This window comes from Phaenicophaeus curvirostris, chromosome Z (genome assembly GCF_032191515.1).
Source record: "Phaenicophaeus curvirostris isolate KB17595 chromosome Z, BPBGC_Pcur_1.0, whole genome shotgun sequence".
NCBI lineage: Eukaryota > Metazoa > Chordata > Aves > Cuculiformes > Cuculidae > Phaenicophaeus > Phaenicophaeus curvirostris.
Genome location: NC_091431.1, coordinates 64,957,983 through 64,980,021, shown reverse-complemented (window position 1 = coordinate 64,980,021; position 22,039 = coordinate 64,957,983). Strand labels below are relative to the sequence as shown.

Sequence of the window (22,039 nt, the reverse complement as noted above, 5' to 3'; positions counted from 1 at the left end):
AGTCTGTGATTGTGCTCTCCAGGACAATCTTGTCCATGTGATGCCCGTTCCAACTGCAGACAGAAATAACTATCTAGAGGAGTACTAAGGATACCATTTATTTTCAAAATCACTAATATCCCCAAACAAAACAGTTTATGGCAATACAGATTTACATAACAGAGACAGCAAATTGAAAAATGTACAATCTATTTCATGTTATTGCACTCACTTTTTTTTTAATATACAAGGCATATTAAACAGTTTTCATTAAAAGAAGTTTTATTTATATAAATAAAAGTGTAAATATACAGTATCATACAATAGGTCTATCAGCCTAACACACAAAACCTACCTAGGGTGGGATCCATTTTCTCACATGATCTAGTCTACTCCTGATCAATATTTCCACGTATACATTTACATACCCTAAATGTAGAAGCAGGTAAACATTGCCATCTGGGAATAGTTCCTTTGGATTTGGACAAGAACCACTGCAGAACACTAACTAGGGTTAACTGTAAGTGAGGATCATTAGAAAACATGAATCACCCAACATTTTATTAATACTTACCTGCCCTCATATTCTTTTTTATTAGCAAGAAAATGATCAGATGTTGCTCCCTCCCTAACTTAGGCCTAATCTCACAGTTTTTAATACAGATTTTATCCCCACAAGAAGCTGGAAAGAGCTTCCAGCTACAAAAAGGCTGCAAAATATGCAATGGTAGTATCGCACCAGTATCACACTCATACCCAGGCTGTACTCATACCCCGGAGCTGTCTCAGGCCTATAAGCGGCACAGCCCTCCACCATGTCTTCTCCATTTCAGAGCAAGTTCACCTTATCTGGAATGCCTTCAGGTCCCCGGTGAAGAGTTTTTGGACAAAGTCCACAATCCTATCCTGATTTGTCTTCCAAAATGCAGCTAGGAGTCACTGAAGAGTCAACACTCTCCTAGAGCCTGGACAACCCCCAGCATGGCAAAGAATCACCCTAGGGACCAACATGCAAACAGCAAGGTCAAAAATGCTCATGAACCTACTAAATACTGATGAACTAATGCAACGCCCTCTGTCATTTTGGTGTGACCAAGCTCTCAGAAAATCTAAACACTTACTTTGCCAGGTGCATTACCAGAGGTTCACTACATCTGTTTGGTCTACCTATGCGGTTTGTAATAAAGCAGACCCATATTGCATAAATCCTGGGGCTTTTATGGGGAATTTCACCCCAGTAAAGACATCAGGAAATGCTACTGTAATCAAATCAACACTGGTAGCATCAGTAAAAATGTTTCCGGTTCTTTCATAAAATAAAAGTATTTTCAGGAACAGAAACAATCAGGGTTAAATACTATTATTTTTCTTGCTGTAATGTTACTTAGAGAAATGCATCATTCTACCCATAGTAACTATCAGAGTTAAAACATTAATCCTATCTTTTAAATTATAGCCACTACTTAATCACACACAAAAATCCCCACCTCTTTGCTGTTAATCAGCCAATACATATCTACGTGCATGTAAAATAAAATACTGAACAGTATTTGATTACTGAAAAATGAAAGCATTCTAAATCACTCACAATGAACAGTACCTGCAAACAAGCATCTGAAAATAGTCACCACATATCCTCTTAAGACACCTCAAATTAAATTTAATTTACAAAACAAAGACTTAACCTTTGAGCTCACACTGGCTTAGCAGCAAAGGAGACATACACCTCCCTGCACTGGAACCTCCAAAACTTTAAACTGTGGACTGAAAAAAACTCCTTTTTCTAAAACACAATTGTGATTCACCACATTAAAGTAGCAAAAACTCAGCACTTCACTTGTACGTATTATATGTATACAGGTATTCATTAAATTCCACATGCATTTTATGTATCTATTATACACTCTATTACAATCAGATTTTGGTCATTCCTCAACAAGGCCTTGCCATTTCATTGTCATTGCCAAATGTCTTCTCCCTGTTTTTTCAGGACATATGCCGGGGTAATCTCTTTTATCCCAGCACAAGCCTGCAACCTTATTGCGGTCCTCCGACCCAAAGTGCTGCATTCTACCCAAAAGCCTCTCCCACCACAGAGGTGACCGAAGGCAAGGACCGGTCCCAACAGAGCAGTTGAGCTTTGGCATCACAGGGGACCCAATTCCACAGTCATTTCACAGCACTGAACCTGAACCAGTTTCAAGAGAAACCCTGCAGGCAAAGCAGCTGTAGGACCGTGTACAGTATTGCCTTCCCTTGTAACCAAAGTTGCATCTCTCCCTGGATTCACATACTAATTTGTCACTGAAAAAGAATTAAATCTATTCATTTCTAGGCAAACATTGCACACTTTTTCTGCTCGCCTGGACTTGGGTTGCCTCACAGAACTGAATTTTCCTCTGCACATCACGAGTTGCAGTCTAATTAAGCTGTCACAGATATTAGCCAAAGTGAGTGCTCCACTAACCTGGAATCGATTGCTCCAAGCACTGTTGAATAAACATAAATAAAATGAACTATAGTATGATCTTGGGGTAGGGCCAGACCTTTTTGTAGCAGCTACACAGTGTCTTGGCTCACTGTAAAAGAGGGCAGCGCTTCAGATTTGGATCGTTTCCAGGCTGACAGTTCCTCACTCTGGGCACACTGGCTGCAAGCAGTCTCCAGCTTAACGTGACAAACGACCTGAGCAGTCTAGAACAAACAACTTGTGCTCAGCTGATAAGGACACTGGCCCATCTCCTCACACATCTCATGTTGTTTAGCTATCCCAGATGTAGGAAGAGCAAAAACAGAGTCTAATCTCTTGCACCCATACACTCTCCTCCCAACACAGCAGACTATAAATAACACTCAGCAGCATGGCCTGCTACAGATAGCTCTGCTGAGAGTAGAGGTGAGAAAATCCAAATGAAGCATCCGCGGCACTGCAACCCTTTCAGTTTTGCTGTATCTAACACTGTGGTTTCTCCCATCTACACAGTTTTCAGTTTCACCATCCAGAACCCTCAGCACCAGCACATTCCTGACACAGCTGGGCACACTTCTCTCTTACACGCACACACCCTCAGCCACTCTCACACAAGCAAAAATAAATATTGGACAGGAGAAGACAAAAAACAGAGATTAATAGCCACCACAAATAAGGCCAGTTCAGATTTAATCTGTTATAATCCCCATTTTAGACCACTATTTTCCAAGCTTGAGTGTTACAAGTTGGGCAGCCTTAAGCCTCTTGCAGCCAAGTAAAAGCAGCCCAGCTTTCAGATGTACTTAGTGATCACTGAAGTCTTTCAGCTTTGCAATAAAATGCTCATGTTTTAGGCATAAAAGTTGTGCAAAATTATACTCTTTTGTCATGCATTTTTTAGCAAAACTGCAGTTAGAAGAATAAAGTGAGACTGTTCCAGACATTCTCTTATTACAACAAAAAAGGATCAGACCCTTAGTAAGTGTCCTGAAGTCTTATAATAGCTAAGTCATATAGTACAGTCTAAATACCCATCCTCGTCAACAGGATGGCAACCAACAAGTTATACTCACAACCCTCCGTAGATACTAAAAATATCAGGAACAGGCACAGGGACATTTGTCTAGGTCAAAATACTTTAAACCAAACCCAGGAGAGCTCCTGAAATTTCATTAAAACTGCCATGTAATAAAAAAATGTCTCTAACATTTGGCTTCCTTCATCCTCCATAAATAGGTGAGATTTTATGATGCTCATCACATGCCTGCTCAGTGGTTCTCCAGGGCTCTTAGCACCTCTTTGTAGAGCATTAAGACACTTCTGTGTGGCTTTAGAAACACAGACAGCTTCTAGCCAGTTTTAAATGTTTTGTCTTAGAAAGAGTGATTAGATGTAGTGCTTCTATCACAACGGAGTTCTGTGTTTTCTGATTAGTAGCTGAACAGGGCCCTCAGGCACAGATTTAATAATGTTCCAGGCATCGTAATGCATGAGGCCAAGTAATGATTTTCCACTAACAGCGAGAATTTCATCTCCAGTTTCTATGTTTCCAGATTGCTCTGCAGCACCACCTAGGAGCAAAAGGGGAAAAAAATCAGTGTTAAAAAAAAAAAAAAAATTGGTTTCCACTGTGACAAACAGGAAATAAACCATTTCTCTAACAGTGGAAATTTCAGTTCAAGTCACTTGTGTTCAGCTCAGCTGTAGAAATCTACCCCATACTGTATCTCACATAAAATGTTATTTTAACCAAGATAAATCCTTGTTCTCACAAAAAAAATTGTTTTTGAAGGAAGCAGCATGGGTGCATGAAATACACTGTACATTATCTCTGTAGCTGTAAGAAAACCCGGCTAATAAAGTAAATACACAGGTTGTATGTGGCATCCATTTACTTTCTCAAACAGAACTTTAACATGTTAATAAGCAGATAATGCAGTAGACTGTAAAACCTGGATAACAGCAATGAAAACAACAAATATGGCTATCAAACTTTGGGCAAACACGCCAGAAGCAGAAACAGGTCCTGGGGTGGGGCTATACCTTTCACTGCTGATCAAAGTATGTTTTCTGCAATGATAATTTAATTAACCACACCAGTCATCACAGGGAGGAGGGTGGAGGGAAAAAAGGACTTTATCTAAGGATAAAAATTACTAAACTCAAAAATGAAACATGCCCTTTATCCTCAGAATCACTTTCTAAAGAGGAGAAAACAAACACCTGCAAAGAAATTGGTATGCAATTCAGAAAATAGAGGGTTTTTTTTTCCTTGATGAGAGAATATACCACTGAAAGGTAATACCACAAAAATGCTGTGCACCCACAGCTTCATTTACAGTTTCACCTTCTTTAGAAGGTGCTATATTTCCACTACACTGAATCCAGAGTAAGACATTAAAATCACAGCATAGATCTGGTATTGGTTTCCTTTTTATATATAATTCATATAAGTTTAACTACTTGCTGACTAACAAAGTATCCAAGAGTACCAGTTTTTGAATATAAACTGCATTTTCTTGGTGAAAGCTAATACTGATATCTTAAAAGAAACCAACAAAGACAAAAAAAAAAGGTCAAACTAATAACTGGGTATCATGCTAGATGGTGCTTTCAAACCACACTGATTTATGTCCACTGTACTTCTCAGGAATCAGATAAGCCATGAACTTCTCAAACCATTATATACGATATTGATGCTGTTATTTAATGTCTAGAATAGCAGACAAGCTCAGGAAGGAACTGCACCACATTTAGTAAATCAGATTGCTCCACAAACATTTACTGGCAGGTGCAAACCCTAGCCATTCCCAGGAGCATTTTTTTAAATGATCACTTTGGCTAGTAAGTGGTAACTATCAAGGGAAACAAAACCCACACTTGTTTCAAAAACAATTGAATCCAAGAATTAAAATACCTGTACAAAGCACAAAAGGAAAACTAAGATAATATCCACTGCATTTGATAGCTTGTAGTACCTTTAAATATTCTTTTTACAAGTAAGGGCCTGTCTCCAGCAATGGAAGCTTTTCCACCATCAAGACTGAATCCCAAGCCAGCAGAGGTTTTCAATAATTCAATGCAGATGACATCATTCATATCCAGGTTTGGATCTGTGACAGAATATACAAAGCACCTTGTTAAACAGTTAATAGTAAATTGCAAGTTGTGTTCGGCTGGTTTTGCTGCAGCGACAATGCAATTCAGAGTGGAGTTCATATTCAAACCAGAACATGTTTTCACTCAGTTTCCCAGAAATGAATGTGTATTATTGCAGCTGTGAAGGGCAGACAGAACAAAATGCATTTAGACCCAGAGACATTTTCAATTTGCACGTAAAACAAAAATCTGCCAAGGCATTTATTTTTTTGGCAAAGAATCTAAACATCAAGAAAATAACTGAAATATTACAAAAAAAGTAACTGGAGAGCATTTCTCCTCCTTCATTTTGTTCTCACTTGCTCATTCCCTGAGTCACATCTTTTTAAATAACATTAATGAATGAAATGTTACATCACACACGTTCCATACTCTTGAGGAAAAGTCTGTAACCATTCACTAGTGTGAATAACTGTTTCAAATGTCATATCTGTGGAAATAACCATAATTACTTGTAGGCATCTTATCTTCTACATATCAGGTATTTTTAGAATGCAGTATTGCTGTAGCTGACATAAAATATGATTTTGTTTACGAGGAAATAAATCTAAAATTTTGGAAAGCGGGATCTTCTTTGCTCTGTGTGCATGTAAAAAATATGCTTTGTGCATTATCACAAGTTACTGCTACAATTACCTCAAACAAATTTAAATGTTACCTCAAACATCAGGCTTTGCCTTCAGGATAGAAACAGGCTTTTTAATAACATGGAACATTCGTTTATGGAATAATGTTGCCCCCTAGTGCCTACATCCAGCAGAGATCCTGCATTTATCAACAGGACACAGAGAGTTTAGGGAAGAAAGAGATTCTGAAGTAATTACATATATTATATCCATGGGAGCAATTCTGGAAAGACCAATCCATCCACTTACAGAGTCTGTCTTATTCCTTTTAAGCTGTATCACAAAGCTGTACTACAGAACCCAGTGAAAGCATAAAAGAATAAAAACTGCTACAGGGAAAAAAACCCAAAACAACAAAACAAACAAAAAAAACCTCCAAACAAGCAAAAAGCCCAATTACAGCCAATGGGTTAAAAATAGGTAACTGACAGCTCCGCATCCTAGTTATGGGGTAGTCCAAGCTGAGTGCCTGGCATCACCTTGGAAGACAGGGGATGCTGCTTCCGCCCAGGGACACTACAGCAGTGCAGGACTGAAGCAGGTCTGACCCTGCTCTTGAGGTACTAAAGGGGTTTGTGTCCTCATTATACAAAGAAATTTGAGAGATCTGTTTGTAGAACAGCAAGTGCAGCCTTCGCAATGAAGTGCTGTCTTGCTCCCAAAGAGGAACTTACCTTTCCACTGATACATTCCACTTAAACCATTTATCCCTAGCTTTCTCTGAGATGACTAACTTGGGTTTGACTTACTTAGTGTAATAGCACAATATTTTTTCTTGTTTTTAGTAGAAACAGTAAGAAATCTGCTATTATATAGTGCAAGTTCTGTCCCTATGATTAACAAACAGCAGGGCTTAGGGTTGTCTTCAAGGTGCTTTTTTTCTTTTTTGGTTGTTTTCTCGCACTAACTACTGTAATTGCTTAAAAGGAGTTTATCCTGGATTGGAAGAATAAGTGGAATCACAAACTTCAGTAGAAATTGGATTGGACTCTAAATGTCCTTCTAAGTTTCTGCCTAGTTATGATATTTAAAAAAAAACCAAAACCCAAACCTAAAACCAAACTGTGTTCAGGCTCCAAAGAGAACAAATAGAATTTAAAGGTAATTTCATTTGCTCCCTTCAATCACATAAGGCACAGATGCTTGTAATGTAAAACATATGGAGACTTTTCCCTTCAGTCTGCTCTGTAAGGGAATCCTTCCAACTGTTCTTGGACAAAGATCATACCTGTTCGTATTTCCATGGAAACATCCTTTCCAGACCCCACGCATTTTTTGCCAGTAGCTGATATTTCAAGTCTGGAAGAATTGTTTGCTTTGTCTTTTTCCTTATGGATGACAATGACCGCATAAGTGTACAGTCTTGCCTGATGAAGAGCATTCAGGACATCCCCATGGACTGAGTTTGCAAGGGATTTGCCATTGATGGACAGAACAAGATCTCCTCGATGAATAGTCCCTTCTTGAGATGCCACTCCTTTTGAAAACACTCTGTGGACCTATGAGAAAGATTTTCACTTAAAGATTCATTAACCTCATGACCACACACAGTGCTGTACAGATCAAGGTGAACATGGAGTCCCTAACAGTTTGCAATCAGTGTCCACTGCTTGGATTTCAAGCACACAACATTTGTTTCAACAACAGGCTCAAACATTAAGGCCTAAGTGACTGGACAAGAATTGCAGTTAGGGGTGGGGGAAAGCAGAGGAACAAATGCTGTTATTGGCATGGTGATTTTATAAGCCAAAGACAACCTGAACTAGGTACAGAATGTAGCACCACAGATCATTTATGAATCACAGAATCACTAGGTTGGAAAAGACCTTTGGGATCATCAAGCCCAACCATGCCTGTCCACTACTAAACAATATCCCTAAGCACTTCATCTACATCTCTTTTAAATACCTCCAGGGATGGTGATTCAACCACATCCCTGGGCAGCTGTTCCAGTGCCTGATAACCCTTTTGGTGAAGAAATTTTTCCTAATATGCAACCTGAACCTCCCCTGGCACAGTCTGAGGCCACTGCCTCTCGTTCTATCGCCTATCACTTGGGCGAAGAGACCAACACCCATCTCGCTACAACCTCGTACAACTTGTAGACAGTGATAAGGTCTTCAGCCTCTTTTTCTCCAGGCCAAATAGGCCCAATTCCCTGAGCTGCTCCTCATCTGACTTGTGCTCCAGACCCTTCACCGCTCCATTGCCCTTCTCTGGACACGCTCCAGCTCCAGCACCTCAACACCTTTCTTGTAGTGAGGGGCCCAAAACTGAACACAGGATTTAAGATGCAGCCTCACCAGTGCTGAGTACAGGGGCACAATCACTTCCCTGATCCTGCTGGCCACACTGTTTCTGATACCAGCCAGGATGCTACTGGCCTCCTTGGCCACCTGTGCACACTACTGGCTCATATTCAGCCAGCTTGACCAACACCCCCAGGTCCTTCTGAGGCAGGCAGCTTTCCTGCCATTCTTCTCCAAGCCTGCAGAGCTGCACAAGGTTGTTGTGCAGCAAGTGCAGAACTTTGCATTTGGCCTTGCTGAACCTCATCCCATTGGGCTCAGCCCATCAATCCAGCCCTTTTTAAAGCTCCCCCCCTACCCTCAAGCAGATCAACACTTCCTCCCAGATTAGTGTCATCTGCAAACATACGAACGGTATGCTTTCACTGAAATCCTCAAAGATCTTCCATTAACATAGTTCCTAGTGACACATTTCACACCCATGCCATAGCAAACACTCAGAACAACATTGCAGTGTGAGATATCTGCTCCACAAATTCCCACTGACTGGGATACGCTGGTTTTGAATGCATAAGTCTAAGATGTGCATGGCATCTGTGTACAGAAATGCTCCGAGGTACTGTAGCTGTGCAAGTATTTAATGGTCCATCTCAATATGGTTGATCAAGTATCACTCAAATAGATGCAGAAGAATGATTTTTGCGGCCTGAAATGTATTTTTTTTTCTAGCGAAAAAAACATTCAGAATAGATTAAACTTTGAGTAAACTCCAGCAAGCACAGATGAAACCTAGATGTGTGCCATTTACAGAAAGGAACTGTCTAAAAGAGTCAAGATTTTATATTTAAAGAACTTCCTACCAGGCACTGTAATTTTAGCTGTCAGAACATGGCTTCCCATGCTCACAGTTCTAGGTCTGCAGAGGAAGGGTTCAAGGTAGGGAATCTGTGGACACAATTCTGCATGGCATTTTCTCTAGGAATTTCTTGTAATACTTAGACCAGCAGCAAGAAATCAGAAGCCTTTTGGTTTCTGTTTCCTCTCATTGCAGGGCCATGATGAGATGAGCATCTGCTACAACTCTACAGATTCAAGGACACAAATCTCCAGCCAGTCTAAGCAGGCATTCAAAGCTGGAATAACAGCTTCAGTCTCAGATGCAGACACCTAAACACAAGAGGCAAGTAGAATAGAGGGGTAATATCCAAAATATCTGTGGCCTGCCCTCATATGCTCAACTCTTCAGTACCTTGCAACTCACTAGGCTTTTCTATTTTTGCACCCAGGTGTGGGCAGAATGGCCCATCTAGGCAGCTCTACACACAGTTCCAACTCTAAATCCACCTAGGACCCAGAATCCCTGTAGGTCAAGGACATTCAAATGCTCCCGCCTCAGAAGCACGCTTTACATACAGTGAAGAAAATGGATCTGGAAAGAGCAGGAGCTGATGCTTTTTGGGTTTCATGGCTAATGGCATTCAGGTGGAAGACTTCATCAGCTACTCAGCCTGAAGGAGAGCTCAAGATCATATTTTCAGGTAGCGCCCCAGTCTCTAAGTAAGAAGGTCTCTGGGGTGGGGCCCCTTGCTCACAGCTGGCACTGCAGATGTTTGGGCCAGAGACAGGGAGAGAAGTGGAGTCTGAGCCCTAGACTGTGACCATGTTCTAACTCAATGACTGCTTAGCATGTTTACTTACACAGGTCTATGTGCAAAAATGGGGAGATTCCTGGGAGGACTGCTGCAGGCCCTAAAGACCAAAGACATATGCTACTTCTAATCGCAGCATTTAGTGTATCTCTCTCTTTTAGGACAGAATTTAAATGCATATTGTGTGTAAAGAAACCATCCTACAGGACACAAATTGTCTTGGATTTTTCTGGCCCATGGATCCTTTGTGAATACTATTTCAGTTGCTTGGTATCACTTTTCATACACCAATATCACTTAATGGCACACAATGAGCTTGGTTCAGAATGCCGTATAAGGCTTTTTTGAAAACCAAAATCAGAAAGTAACCCTCATTTACTGACAGCCAACAGGTCTTAATAACACCAAAACAAATTAGTGAAGTGAAATCCAGAACGTTTGCTGAATTATGGAGTAGTCATTCTCAGAATCTGCAAAAACCTTCAAAAACTTTGCAGCACAGAGTTCACTCTCAAGGACTAGAAATTAAAGTCTCCCCTAATAGGCTGCATACACTGTAACTGCAAGCAGAATTTTATTTACATGCTTAGGACATAGATTCTAGCTGATCTCATTCAGTAACACACTTTTAAAACCTGAAAAAATAATTGGCATCCATTTTCAACAATAAAAACTGCGCTTCCCAGACACACTCTGATTTCAGTAGCAGATGGCATGAAGACACATCTGAGAGACACTGTTTTATGACTGTGAATGACTTGCAGCAAGTCTTGATAAACGAGCACTTGATCTAGTGAGCAGCCTGCCTTAAACTGTGCTTTGCAAAAAAAAAAAAAAAATGACTGGTAGCCATCACTTACTGTGACTGATTTCTGTTCCAGATCTATTCCTCCAGCCACACTAAATCCCAGGCCAGCTCCTTCTTCTTTGTGCAAGACTACAAAGTATGTGTCTTCTTTGCTCTGTCAGAAAAATGCAGCAGGGGGAAAGGGAAAGAGAAACAAAACACAGCCAAAGATCAAAACTAAGTTCTGGCACAAGTGACAAAACTCCCAATATCCTCAGATTATGGCAGGTGAAAAAGGCAAGTCAAGAAATTAACACTGAGACACAAAATGCATTTTTGTTCATGCTACGAATGAGTAGCCGTCATACAGGAGAATTCGGATGACAGCAAAGTTTCTTCAGTCAGTCCAATGCTGGAAAGCAAAGTGAAAATTAGGATAGCGGAAGGTTCTTATACCTCGGGCAGCCTAATTTTCACATGCTATCACCAGCTGCATTTCTCATCATTTTGCAGTCAAAACTCAATAGTTCACATGCATCTTTCTAGACCAAGCATACTTTCCAGGGAATTAACACTACTTTGATTATCCCATTTCTCATTGCTCGTGAAAGGCAGCTACAAAGATGGAGGGCAGCAGCATCAACCTCTTCTCAGCAGTGCCAGACAATCTTGCAAGGGGCAGTGACTAAAAACTGAACCTGGGCAAGGGTAGATGGGACAGCAGGAAAAACTGTTTCACTTGGGAGATGAAAGTCAGGAGCCTGTTAGTGATCCAAGCAGGACTAAGCTGTGCTATTATGGAAATGGGAGCATCCAGCACAGGAGAGGGATGGGTGCAGGTCTGCATCAGGGCTGACCTTGGCTCCAGACCAGAACAAAGGGGTAAAGCTGATTTCTTCAAAGTCATGGCCTGCAACCAAAATACAGAATTTGCCATGTATGAGAAGCAGCCCCTTCCAGCAAGTCTGGTGCCGTCTTCTGAACACTTATTAGGACAAAACCAGATGCTGTTACAGTGACCACATTCTGTGGTGTAAGGGGGACTATAAGCAAGCATCTGGCAGAGCAAGGGGATAGCAACCATCTGTGGGGCAGAGGATCAGAACTTGAGAATAGAAAGCAGGTCTCTCAGCTTTTCCCTGGGATCCCATCCAACATCAGTCACTTCCAGAAATTGCCAACACTGAAATTAATGGCACATCATTAGAAACCAACCTCTTAATCTATTTAACATTAAATGACATATTTAGTTCACTAAAATCAATGTTTTAACTCAGCGCTTGCCTTTTAGTTTTGTCTCAAAAGGCACAAGGAACTGCAGATTATTGTCGTTTTTTTGGTGAAACAATAGTGAAATTCTTGGCCTCACTGTGCTTTTTTTTTTTTTTGCCAAATGGTGGCCCTGGAAGATTTTCTGCATTAAAAGCATCCTTGCAATGTGCAAAGCCAATGTCAGAAACCAATGCTTCCCCACCACACATCACTGATCCATCAGTGCTCAAGGGCAGAGGAGCAGTCAGGGCTGAACATACTAGTCCACAGTATTTCGTAGCTGTCAAGACCCATCACACCTGTATGCAAGCGGGAACAACTTCATGTAAGGCAAGGAATTACAAACTCAGCTAAGTATCTAGGCTACCTCTTTTCACAGCACAGCGACGGCACTGGAAACACAGAATCACACAATCATTTAGGTTGGAAACGACCTTTAAGATCATCAAGTCCAATCCCTAACCTAATACTGACAAGTTCACCACTAAACCATATCTGTAAGCTTGTCATCTACTAGTCTTCTAAATACCTCCAGGGATGGCTACTCAACCACTTCCCTGGTCAGCCTGTTCCAATACTTGACAAAACTTAGTGGCAAGACATTTTTCCTAATATCCCGTCTAAAACTCCCCTGGCACAGAATTTGAGATGCAGCCTCACCAGCACTAAGTACAGGGGCACAATCACTTCCCTGATCCTGCTGGCCACACTGTTCCCAATACCAGCCAGGATGTTGTTGGCCTTCTTTGCCACCTGTGCACACTGCTTGATTATGCTCAGCCAGCTACTGACCAACACCACCAGGTCATTTTTTCCCCAGGCAGCTTTCCAGCCACTCTTCCCCACTTGCGACTCAAATGCAGGACCCAAAACTTGGCCTTTTTGAACCCCGTGCAACTGGCCTCAGCTCACTGATCCAGCCTGTCCAGGTCCTTCTGTAGTGCCTTCTGACCATCAACCACATCAACACTCCTACCCAACTTTTTGTCACCTGCCAACTTCCTGAGGGTGCACTCGATCTCCTTATCCATATCACTGATAAAGATATTAAACAGAACTGGCCCAACACTGAGCTCTGGGGAACACCACTTGTGACTGGCCATCAACTAGATTTAAATCCATTCACCACAACTCTATGGGACTGGTCATTCAGCTATTTTTTTACCCAGCAAAGAGTACACCCATCTAAGCCATGAGCAGACAGTTTCTTCAGAAGAATACAGTGGGAAGCAGTGTCAAAAGCTTAACTAAAGTCTGCGTAAACAGCATCCACAGCCTTTCCCTCATCCACTAAGGGGGTCACCTTGTCACCTTGTCAGGTTGGTAAAGCAGGATCTGCCTTTCTTCAACACACACTGACTGGGCCCAATGCACCGTTTGTCCCGTATGTGCCATATGATGGCACTCAACATCTGCTCCATAACCTTCCCTGGTACTGAGGTCAGGCTGACAGACCTATAGTTCCCCAGATACTCCTTCCAGCCCTTCTTGTAGACAAGCATCACATTTGCCAATTTCCAGTCAACTGGAACCTCCCCGGTTAGCCAGGACTGGTGATAAATGTTGGGAAGTGGCTTGATGACCACTTCCTTCACCTCCCTAAGTACACCTGGGTGGTTCCCATTTGGCTTCAAAGACTTGTGTGTGTCCAGGTGGTGTACCAGGTTGCTAACAAATTCTGCTTGGACTATGGGGTCTCCATTCTACTCCTCATCCTTGTCTTCTGCCTCAGGGGCTGGGTACCCATAGAACAACTGATATTAATATGAAAGACTGAGGCTAAGCAGGCATTAAGTACCTCAGCCTTTTCCTCATACCTTGTCACTAGTGTTTACCCTTCCATCCATTAAAGGATGGAGATTTCTCCTTAGACCTCCATTTGTTGCAAATGTATTTATAGAAACGTCTTTTGTTGCCCTTTACCTCAGTAGCCAGACAAAGTTCTAGCTGGGCTTTGCCCCTTCTAATTTTCTCCCTGCATAACCTCATGACATCCTTGTAGTTCTCCAGAGTTGCCTCTTCCGAAGTTCATCAACTCTTCTTTTTCTCCTGGATTTTGGCCAGAGCTCTTTGATAAGCCAGGACAGCCACCTTCCCTGATGGCTTGTCTTTTGGCACATGGGGACAGCCTGCTCCTGAGCCTCTAAATTTTCCTTCTTGAAGAATGTCCAATCTTATTCCTATCTTTGACCATTAAGTACTAAAGCAACCCTTTTTGTTTAAGAGGTCAAGCTCTTTCTAACCTTTGCTATCACAACCTAATTTGGTAATGCTTGGAGAAGGGAAAAAAAAAATACCAGAGGCTCAGACGTTAGAGGGTTGTATGAGGACTACACGTCCTGGGTCAGTCAGCAACACAGTCTGAACCCTGGCTTCACGCTGCAACTCCTCCCTCCCAGTTCTCAATGCTGTCCTCAGACAGCACATGTACCACCAGGTACAGAGACCTGGCTACAAATGCTTTTTGCTTTACTTGGACACTCAGTCAACACATAAAGCCTCAAGTGATCACCTCTGTTTACCCTGTTGGCAAAAGATCATCAATCATAGAGATTTAAACAATAAATTGCCTGCATATTTATTTTCTTATAGTAGTAGCACTAACTAAATGCTAGTAGTAAATTCAGCACTGTTCAGAGCAACAGATGACAACAAGCTCTTCCTGGGGAAGCTCTCAGTCCAAACCAGGCAGTCCATCTCATTTTTCAGAAATTGCATAACTGTGATGAACTGTCCTATTGTACATTTAAGTCCAGCATTTGACTAGCATAAAATTTTCCAGTCTACATGCCATATTTGGCTTAAATATGGATAAGAAACTATGCAGACAAGGAGTGCATTCCAAAAAGCATTCAGCTTTACAAATATTTGACTTCTGAGACTTTGAAAAGTGGCATAAATAAACCACCGCTCCAAGACTCCATGCAAAATATTTTAAATAACACTTAATTACCTCTGACCAGAAGTACAATCCAATCCTAATTTTATCAGTAAACCTACCAAACACTCTTAGTTCATCAAGCTCTTTGGATTTTCAAGCTTTAACTATGCTGCCCCTGGAAGTAGGTAAAGTTGGGTATTTGGGGGAGGCCCTGTTCCCCTCCGACTGTTTATTGTGAATAAGACTTGGGAGCACTCTAAATGCAGCTCAGCCAGCAGTTATGCAGACCAGATGGCAGCTTCCTCTCCAGCGCTGTCATTATTTTATCAACTTCTGTTCTGATTTAAAAAGGATGTGGATGCAACCCAAAAACACAAACACTGCAAACAGGGAAGCAATGTTTTGACAATCATTTCATTTTGGAGGCCTTCTTTAAACACCTAAATAATGAAGCAGGTTATCTTAATGCAATAACCACTTTACATAAAAGAGAGTAAAAAGGGCACAGGATTCTTTTACAAACCCTCCAGCAGCTGCTTTCTGGTGTTGCAAGCCAACAGGTCAGCATCAGACAAAATAAATTCAATTTATGTGATGGCAGCTTCTAGCAAAAGAAATACTTCCAGGAACAGAGGAGCAGAGCTTCCCCTGCACAGTGGGAAAAGTAAGCCTGACCCAGATGGTTGATGGGAAGTGAAATTCTGATGTGCAATTATCAGCAAATTCAGGAGCTTTTCAGCTGTAAAAATGACTCAAATGGAGACACACTATTCCACTTAAAATAGGGCTCTTTACAGTGGCTCAAAATGGCTTTTGCACTGGACAAACAATACCCTTCCGTTCAAAAAAGCCATTCAAATTTATTATGGGCTTATATGAAGCATTCAAAAACTGTAACATACCACAGGGCTTCTGGAGGAGCTCTGAAATTGTTTGGAAGAGATTTTATCTGTCATTAAGAAAACCCTTAAAACTACTGCCAACTATCTAGTTTTACCCTCTGGGTTTTACCTTTACTTGTGCTTTGACTTCTTGGAGCATAGCTGAAATGTCACATTTCGGTACTATTGCTGACAAGACTGATTGCAGTTTTTGCTGGTCCAGGTTTGAGACAAGCAGCTGATCCAAGCTAAAATACATAGAAAAAATGTAAAAAGACAGCTTTCTATTTCCAGACCACGTAGAGACACATTTAAGGTATACAATATAGTTTGCATTATGGTGAACCATACCAGCTCAATAACAAACAGAAATCTTGAAAGCAGCTATGAAATTGCACATCCTGGGAGAACCGGAAGAGGTACAGAAGACAACTGAATTGTAGCTCTAAAAATCAGTCCCCATTCTGTTGCCCTCCTCCTTCCCCAATGGTTTTAGCAACAGACATCAACAAAAACAAGAAGGCAGCTACCTCTGAGAACTGCTTCTAGCAGGACAACATGCTCATTTGTCACTGCACGCTGTGACCCCCCACAGAGGCTACTGTGCCAAATGTGGCCAAAATCTGACCAAAACCAGCTAGTGGGGACACAGAAAAGGAACCCAGCTCTAGCAGTGTAAAGCATTTCATTCTGTATTGAACTGTGGCTGCCACTAGACAGCAGAAGAGCATAAAGGATGGCACCCCAAATTTTAAGTCAAACAGGGGCCAGGGCCAAAGCTGAAATGCACATTGGGGTGGACATGCGCCAGTGGGAAAGCTTTGCCTTGTGGGGATGAAAACAAAACAGCAGCAACAAAGAAAACACCAACCTGATGGACCAGCTGTTTTCTGAGTGTTCCCCATCTGGAGAGCTGCCATGGGGTGCGTCATCATCCGAGGCAGACCCCAGCACTCCTGTGCCGCAGTCCTGAGGGTTGCTGGCACCCACTGCACCCAGCCCAGTGGGGCTACTGTGGGCTGGTGGGGCTGCATCACTCCGGGCAGGCATGCCAAGGGATCTACGGGGTGTGATTTCCAGCTCCGTCTTGAAGCAGGCGGGCTGTTGTGGCCCCGAGAAGCCCTCTCCACACAGTTTGTCCAGGTCGGGCATGCTAAGAGCTCTCAGCTCCCGCAGCCTGGAGCGCGACAGGGGCGGCCGCCCCAGACCCCGGTTGCGGCGTGCCTGTGAGGCTGAGGTGGGAAAGGCAGCTGCATCTGCCCCAGCACCAACTTCCTTGCTCCTCTGGGGCTTTCCTTCCCCCTTGCCACCCTCTGCCACACGCAAGGGCTCTGTGTTGGTGAGAGATTTGGCCATGGTGTTGGCTGGGCTTGGGCTGCCACCATAGGAGCTCAAGCTGCGCTGCAAAGCCCGCGGCATCTCAGCAGGGCTGGCTGTGGTGGTCATCCCACCACACGACCTCCTGGCGAGGGGAGATCTTGCAGCTGAGCGTATATCAATGGCCTTCACAATAGGCCGGTCGAAATTTGCCAGATTTTCAAAGGATTTGATCCTCTGTTTGACAGAGAAGGATGAGGTAGCTTCATGTGGCCAGTTCAGCTCATAGTAGTAGTAATTCCTCCTGAAACTCCTCAGCTTATCAGTGGCAGGGCAGCTCATGTCACTGGTGGAGGAGGATGTGTCATGGAGTCTCTGGGTGCTTTTGGAGGTGTACGCCTGTTCCTTCCCATTGTGGCCATCTGTCGGGTTGAGATGGCCCATTTTTAACATCCCTGTCACCACCTGTGGGTATTTCTCCTCTGTAGCATAGCCCTGGGGTCCTTGTGCAGGATGAACTTCTGCAACATGGCAGTCCTCCCTCAAGTGACCCGATAACTGGGTTGGCATCGAGTAAGTCCTCGTTACAGGTTTCGATAACCCACAGAGATTTCTGTCTCCAGCGTTATGTGCTTTCGAGAAATACTGCATGGTCCTCATCTCCTCAGTCAGCCGAGGCCCTTCTGCATTTGCCTCTTGTGTTTTCTCAATCAATGGCAGCTGTAAAAAGGATGCCGGTGAGGAAGAGGCAGAGGAAGAGGAGGAAGAGGAGGAGGAAGAAAGCTTCACCTCAATGAAAGAGCGCTGGATCTCCTGCCCATCCAGCTGCTCCTGCTGAACCGAGGGGGACCTCAACAAAGAAAAGCCTCCAGCAGATAGTCCTTCATTTTGCAGATCTAATTGCCTAATGTCATCTGCACTATAGATGCTTTTGATAATGTTCAGGCCTGTTCCAGGGTTCTCAGTCTTCCCTTTCACACACTCAAATTTTGGTATCCCCTGAGGAGATGAAGTGACTTTGGAGTGACTGTCTCTGGCTCTGAAATCATCTGCCTTAGCAACCTTACCCTGACACATTGCGGGCTGCATGGAAACTTGCTTTTCTTTTGACTTTTCCCATGTCTGCTGCAGACCCGTTAGCTCCCCACAACCACACTTCATTTCACCACTCACTGCTGGGCAGCCTGCGCCATTCAGGATAGGCAGAACTGAATCTTCTGTAATTACCAGTGATGGTTTATTTTCCAGCTCTGATTTCAGAGTCCTTGATGCTGCTGAAATACTCTTGCCAGGATCTGGGTTTGTAGGTGAACTACGGGACAATGGTGTTTTCTTCCCCAGGAGCTTAGGAGACAGTTGTGGAGAAACAGAAATTCTTTTCTGATCAGCTCCACTGACTTTGGTATGATTAATGCCAGAAGAATCTGAATTTACCTTTGCTTTGCTTTTGATGGTGAACCCTTTTAGCTTTGGTCCTGCTTTGGTCTTCTGGTTAATTAAAAGGGTGTCCATTATACTTTTCTGTGCCATTCCCTTAGACTCCTGACAGGATTTCTTTTGTGAGGATGGGCTGTGTGGTACTGCAGCTCCTTTGCAGTGATTTGTGCCTGAGCTTTGGACTTTTCCATTTGAAGTCCTTCCTGAAGTCATAGAGTTCATTTTCTCATTTTTCCCTGGCAAGTCATGAGTTGTGTTAGCCTTTGGATCTTTAGATCTAGTGAGAAAGGGAGACCTGAGGGATATTGCTCTTGATGATGATGCATTCACATGACTGCTGTCTGCTTTAGACAAGCTGGGCAAATTGTTGATTTCTTTCTTCACCAAGCAGTAACTAACAGGATGATTACAGTCATCAACCAGTGTTTCGATTCCAGATTTGGATCTCTGTTCACCTTGATATCCTTCTTTCTCAAGCAAGTTGTTCTCTAAGCCACTGACATTTTGAGCAGAGCAAAAGTTCATCTTTTTGCAGTGCAGAGACCCTTCCTCTTCAACGGATTCACAGCATTTTATATGTCCGTTACTGTTCCCCAAATCTATCTGTTCTTCTGTACTTAAGGCACCATTGTTACAGAGAGAGTAAACTTCAGGATTACTAACTGAATTCTTTAGGATGTCTTTTTCTGGCAGGGAAACTGAGGAAGGAGAACACAAAGATGCAGAAGACACACCTGAATACTGTGAAGGACATTGAGTGGGACCATCACAATCCTCCAAGCCTAGCTTGTTGACGCTTGTCTCCAAAGACTCACATACTGCGCAGCCCTCAGTCTGCAAAACTTTGCTGCTGTAAGGGTGCAGAGGGGAGGCAGAGGATGAGCTTGCTGCAGATGCAAGATGCTGCTTCTGCGTGGGCTTTTGCAGCTCTTCATTCGTGCAACAGATCTCAATTTGCTCCTCATCTGACTCCACTACAGTACAGACTGCAGAGGCATTAGCAGAAGCACATGGCCCAAGCAACACCTCATTAGCACTATCAAAGGTTTCCGTGACAGACTCTGTGTCAGAGTGAGAATCTTCTGCGGCCCCATACATGGACTTCGGAAAAGGGTTGCTTCCCTTACCTTCCTGAGAGTTTGCTGCAGGCAACTCATCCTCATTTAAACTGCTAAAATTCCTAGAATAGTTATTTAAAGAATTTTTATTCACAGTAAAAAGTTTGCCTGTGTTAATGGAGTCCAACACAGATAGTCCCAAAACTCCTTGTGCATTAGTTCCACAATTCATATTCTTTTCCAGCAGCTCTTCCTTGGCTGGTTGTGGCTCAGAACCAGGACAGCCTTCATCAGTCCCACAGCAGCACATCGTGGTATACTCATCTCGGAGGGGACTTTCTGCTCGTGATGGAGTGCGTGAAGCCCTGCTCTGGGGAGCACCCATTTGGTTGAGCAAGTCATCAATATCGGTGACAGGCACAGCAGCACAGTCCTCGGCGCAGCTGCTTTTCATGGTACCTCTTTGCACATCTTTGCTAGTGGCATCGGGTGGCACTGTTGTTCTCTCCATCGCACAGCTGCCACTAGCATTTTGCAAACCTACTCCTTCTCGCTTCCCAGCCCTCCGTTCTTCCTCAGTTGCAAAGATGCTGTTGAGACTGGTCTGATTTTGACTGTCTACCCCTGGAGACAAGATGAGGTTTGTAAATCTGTTGACAGCTGCATCATGTTAAAAATAAAGACAAAAAAGAAGCAAAGTCCTGTCAGCTATAGGAAGTGATATTCAAAACAAAACACCATGTTTCATTACAAAAATAGACAAACGTAGTCAGACTACATTTCCCTTTTGCTTTGCACTCCTCCTCTTCTGTAATGATGTTTACAACAACCCAAATTAATCATAGCTCTGTGTGTTTGAGTAGCACACAGGAGGGAGCAATCCATTTATCCAAGGTGAGTAGTCATGATCTATTTAATTCTCATATTTTAAATTTCAGCAGCCAAGCAGCCAACTATCAAAGTGTCAGTGTGCAGTAAGTTAGGCTGAGCAGTACCACTTCTCATTATTTGTTTGATCTAAGATGTCTCCAACAGATTGCAGAAAGTACAAAAAACAAACATAGCAAACAAAAGTGAACAGATAACACAGTGACTAGCTCTGCATAAATAACTTGACTCTGATCCTCTTGGCACTTCTGCAGGTATTTAATGTGACGTGCATGGGTGAGGTTATACATGCATTAAGCATATGGGCTCTTCAGGATTTCTGGCAAACATCTTTCCTTGCTTCCAATGAGTTTAACCCACACTTGGGTGACACACTGAGATCCCTGTCACTGCTGCACTCTGACAGGTTTCTGCTCACCCATTTCTCCAGCTCTTCAATTTTCAGCACTTCATCCTAAGCATCTGCTCGAACCTTTCTACACACATGCCCATTCAAGCTGCCTTCCAGAGGCCAGTTACTACTAGACAGCCCAGGAGGTTCACAGAGGACGGGTCCATTCATAGAGTCAACATCCTTTCCTGCTCATTCAAACGTGCCAGCACATCTCATCTTGCACAAACCTGTGGGATTACCTACATGGCTTAATTTAGGTACATGTTAAGAAGTGCAGATTCCTCCTGGAGACAACAAAGGTGAAGACATCTCCAGAGAGTAATCTGAAGCAGCAATGTTAGGATCTGATGTTCTGCTCTGCTTCAGCATGCTGGATCACACAGTGAAGAGACCTTCATCTCTGCCAGTGTGGCAGGGCAAGAAGAAGGAAAAAACAGAAGAGCTGCCTGATAAAGCAGTGCCAGTGTGCCCCTACCCCAATGCTACTAATTTGCAAAAGCCACAGCAATCTAGCAGTCTAAAAAACCAAGAACAGGACTCTCTGCCAAGCCAGGAATTCCTTAATGAACAACTGAAGCATCTGGAAGCACTTAAGGCTCGCAGGTATTAATAGGTACATGAAGAAGATCATAAGCTAAACCAAAGCAAAATATGATGTTCTTCCTGAATTTGAAAAGTATGCTTTTCTTTTTCAAACACTCATTTCCACACCACATAATTTGTATAGTCTGTGGGGATGCATATACTGCTGCAGCACATAAATCAGCCCTCAGCAGAAACTAAGGAGGTATCAAATATTTCAGTTGAAAACTGAAAACATTTTATAAGAAGCATGCAAATAAACATTTTCATAAGATTCTGGTTTTCTTGGGTTTTCTGCTCCATCCTTCTGCATATTAGAGAATTCTGACACACAAAAGGGAAAGAAAGAAAGGAGGCTTTTATTATCTTATTGCCCATACATAAAAATACTACTTTGCTTCATATCTAAG

The 22,039-nt window shown here is 42.7% G+C and overlaps 1 protein-coding gene across 4 annotated transcripts in view; it reads right to left on the bottom strand.

The window, feature by feature from the left end:
* PDZD2 (PDZ domain containing 2) overlaps nt 1-22,039 on the bottom strand; it is a 151,330-nt gene continuing 129,291 nt past the window's right edge. For 2 of the 4 annotated variants that reach the window (XM_069880631.1, XM_069880630.1), the window contains exons 19-24: nt 16,825-20,425; nt 16,084-16,201; nt 10,993-11,094; nt 7,463-7,733; nt 5,428-5,562; nt 1-4,020 (exon numbers count right to left, since the gene is read on the bottom strand). In XM_069880631.1, coding sequence (XP_069736732.1) covers nt 3,854-4,020; nt 5,428-5,562; nt 7,463-7,733; nt 10,993-11,094; nt 16,084-16,201; nt 16,825-20,425 — 4,394 coding nt within the window. In that variant the 3' untranslated portion in view covers nt 1-3,853. The remainder of the gene's footprint in view (nt 4,021-5,427; nt 5,563-7,462; nt 7,734-10,992; nt 11,095-16,083; nt 16,202-16,824; nt 20,426-22,039) is intronic. The other 2 variants (XM_069880632.1, XM_069880633.1) reach the window with 2 other exon arrangements.